This window comes from Octopus bimaculoides, chromosome 25 (genome assembly GCF_001194135.2).
Source record: "Octopus bimaculoides isolate UCB-OBI-ISO-001 chromosome 25, ASM119413v2, whole genome shotgun sequence".
NCBI lineage: Eukaryota > Metazoa > Mollusca > Cephalopoda > Octopoda > Octopodidae > Octopus > Octopus bimaculoides.
In genome coordinates, this window is record NC_069005.1 from 18,227,486 (window position 1) to 18,231,488 (window position 4,003).

General features: G+C 35.2%; 1 protein-coding gene across 1 annotated transcript in view; it reads left to right on the plus strand.

Moving 5' to 3' along the window:
* Positions 1-6: 6 nt before the first annotated feature.
* LOC106884428 (protein N-terminal glutamine amidohydrolase) overlaps positions 7-4,003 on the plus strand; it is a 47,080-nt gene continuing 43,083 nt past the window's right edge. The window contains exon 1 of the mRNA XM_052976561.1: positions 7-116. Coding sequence (XP_052832521.1) covers positions 97-116 — 20 coding nt within the window. The 5' untranslated portion in view covers positions 7-96. The remainder of the gene's footprint in view (positions 117-4,003) is intronic.

The window sequence follows — 4,003 nt, forward strand, 5'->3', positions numbered from 1 at the left end:
AAGATGTCTGAAAATAAATGTGAAAGCAGTTCTTGGAGCCAAAAGCTTCCCATAGATATAGCACGAAGGGGTCCTGTACCACCTGCTAAACAGTGCATGCACGTCAAATATTACTGGTGAGATAAATATATTAATATGTGTGTGTTTATAGGGAAATTTATAAATGTTTCTGTAATTGATTTATGTATTAGCGTACGGTTATTTTTTTGCTTATTTTAAAGAGAGAAAACTGTAGTTGTTTACAGATATTCTTGCATATATATATATATATATACATACATATATATATATATGTATATATATATATATATATATATTATTATTATTATTAGTTTATCATACTCCCGGTTTGAAAGGTCTGCCCGGTGTTCCGTCCGGTTAGAAAATTTGTCCCATTACACTGAAATACCTCGGTTATGGTTCAACCTCACTCTGCACAACTTAGATGCAAACTAACGAACATTGTCTCTAGCTGGTAAGTGGTGTACCTACGTCGTAATAGCACTCTTAAGTTACAAGTGGGTAGGTATTCTAGTTTGAGGACATTTTGCTTCAGGGATTAAAAATGATTTATTCCCGGTGTTCATAATATTACATAATTAAAAGTTTATAGATTTCCTGTCGTATTTCTTACAGATAATGAATTGGTATTTAAGCATCTCGTTCTCCGAAATTCAAAATCCAATTTAGGCATTGTTTCCTTAATACCCTAAAAAGATAAACATTGTACATAAAGAAAATTAAGTAGCACAAGTTGTTCATAGAAGACAGCACCTATACCTGCGATAATTATACCCTGAAGGTTGTCCCGAAAAAAAATTACGTTCTGGATTACAAAAAGAAACATCACCTCCAACACATATATGCGTACACATAGTTCATTCATACTGTTTTGTTAGAAAATGTCTAAATTTTATAACAAGTGGGCAGAAAAAGGGAGATCAGCAAGACAAGTTTTAGTCACGTTATGTGTGAAAGGAAATACGGATTTTCGGCGTTTAAAGTGTGTGTGTGTGTATCTTGTTTCAGTCATTAGACTGCGGCCATGCTGGGGCACCGTCTTGGAGAAATTTTTAGTTGAATGAATCGACCCCAGTACTTGTGTTTTTTAGCCTGGTACTTAATCTATTCATCCCTTTTACAAAACCGCTAAGTTACAGAGATGTAAACACATCACTACCGGTTGTCAAGTGGTGGTGGGGACACATACACGTCGATATATATATATATATATATATATATATGCACAATGGACTTCAGTTTTTATCTACCAAATCAACTCACAAAGCTTGATTGTGCCCCCGCCCCTGTATATATACACACACAAATATATATATATATATATATACTATAGAGTATATATATATATATATTTGTGTGTGTGTATATATATAGGGGGGGGGGCACAATGAAGAGTTTTTACTACATATTTAACTTTGAGACTAAACATATCTTTTTACAAATGTTTACTACCTTACAAAAACTATATCAGCTAAGGAATTGGCCTTCCTAAAATGCATTAAAAACATAACAATCTGAACACTATTTCAGAGAATAATGTTTTCTTTGAGCATATAAAAGACAAATTTGGCTGGAGCAAAATGAATAAGACAAAATAAATTAAATTTGTTACTTCAGTTCTCCCTCATACGCATCAATATCCATCCCAGAAAGATCAGAAATGTAAATATATATATATATATATATATAGGTCAAATGAAAGAGGATCATAGAAAAATGGCACATGATATGAAATTAATGAAACTTGACTAAATAAAAAAAAGGAACTCAACATGAAACACTCTGTAAAGCTTCATCATGATCTACTGGAGTGTTTCTCTTTGTGATATATTTACTCACTGTACAGTTAAAGAGAAGAAATTATTGAAATTAGGCATTACATTTTAGACATCATTTTTTTGAAACTGAAAAATTATCAAATTAGACATTATGGGCAAAAAAATTGGCTTGGAATCCAACAAAGAAAAGAATATTGATTGCTTAACAAAAATTATCCAAATATTTTATTAGCAACATCATCATCATCATCGTTTAACGTCCGCTTTCCATGCTAGCATGGGTTGGACGATTTGACTGAGGACTGGTGAACCAGATGGCTACACCAGGCTCCAATCTGATCTGGCAGAGTTTCTACAGCTGGATGCTCTTCCTAACGCCAACCACTCCAAGAGTGTAGTGGGTGCTTTTGCGTGCCACTGGCACGAGGGCCAGTCACACGGTACTGGCAACGGCCACGCTCAAAAAGGTGTTTTTTACATTCCACCTGCACGGGAGCCAGTCCAGCGGCACTGGCAATGACCTTGCTCGAATGATTTTCTAACGTGCCACCAGCACAAGTGCTAGAAGGCAACACTGATAACGATTACACTCAAATGGTGCTATTTACAGGCCACTAGCACAGAAGCCAGACAGCTGCTCTGGTAATGGACACACTCGGACAGTGCTGTTAGTGCTCCGCTGGCGCAGGTGCCAGTCATTGAGTCCATTACAATTGGGTCAAAGTTGAGGAAAAATTTCTTGAAAATAAAGTACCATTCACCTGACTCCCTCAACTTCAACAACTATGCTGACCAATTTTTACTCTTAAATATAATGTAACAATACAAAAAAATAATGATGCAATACTTGCAATATAACAATTTTGAACAGGCAGGGAGAAAATAATGAGAAATCAGAAATTACTCATTTTATCTTGGTTACTAATTTTGCTCCCCACTTTATATATATATATATATATCCCAGGTGTAGCTGTGTAGTAAGAAGCTTGCTTCCCTACCAACATGGTTCTGGGTTCATTCTCACTGCATGACACCTTGGGCAATTGCCTTCTACTATAGCCTTGGGCTAACCAAAACCTTATGAGTGGATTTGATAGAAGGAAACTGAAAGAAGCCTGTATATATACATGTAGTCTTATATAGGGTGGGGGCATAGAGATCTCCCACATTTTGAATGGATATAAAAAAAGAACACATCTATCTAGGAAAAAACTGATTATATTTCTAAAATGTACATAAAAAATAATTTTGCTTTAATGGGTTTTAAAAATTATATCAGATAAAATGGCGGCTGTTGTTGGCAATATATTGATGGAGTCATTCCTGGAAGTTCTCCCTGACTCCCTGTGTCATCTTGGGTAGAATTGTGCTGATTTCCTCTCTGATCCTTTCCTTTAAATCCTCAAGAGTTCAAGGGCGATGTTGGAAAATTTTTCATTTAGGTATCTCCAATGGAAAAGGTCATAAGGGCTTAATTAAACCTATCAGGTCATCCCATAAGGTCTATCCAATTTTACCTTTTTTTAAATTGAATGAAATTTAATGGTATTTTAGAATGTCTAATGGAATTAAAAATTATTTTTATGCATTTGTGTACATTTAAACAAATTAAATATTTTACGGAAAAATAGAATTAAAATTTCTTTGATCAAAACCCTTTCTAACATGGAAGTATCCAAAGAGCATTTAAGGCACATAATGCTTTAAGAGTACAAAAAAGGAAACTCTGCAGCTGAAGTGACTCGAAACATACACTCAGTTTATGAGAAAGAATGCTTGAATGAAAGAACTTGCAGAAGGTGGTTTGCAAAATTCAAAAGATGAAGATCAAACAGGATGTCCAGTTGAGTTTAATGATAAGCTCCTTGAGGCATTACTTGAAGAAAATCCTGCATTATCAGTTGAAGAATTGACAATAAAGCTTAGTGCAAACTGTTCATCGTCATCTTCAACAACTTGGAAAATGGGTGCCTCATGAATTGTCCGAAAGCAACTGCAAATCCCGAGTTGACATCTGCTCTTCTCTCCATTCTCGTGAACTCATTTCACTCTTTTTGGATAGGCTTGTGACGTAAAATGGATCTTCTATCAAAATGTTAAATGCCGTAAACAGTGGCTTGGTAAAAGGGAAAAAGCTCAACCACAACCAAGAAGGGAACTTCATGGGAAAAAGGTTCTTCTCTCTATCTGGTGGGATTGTAAAG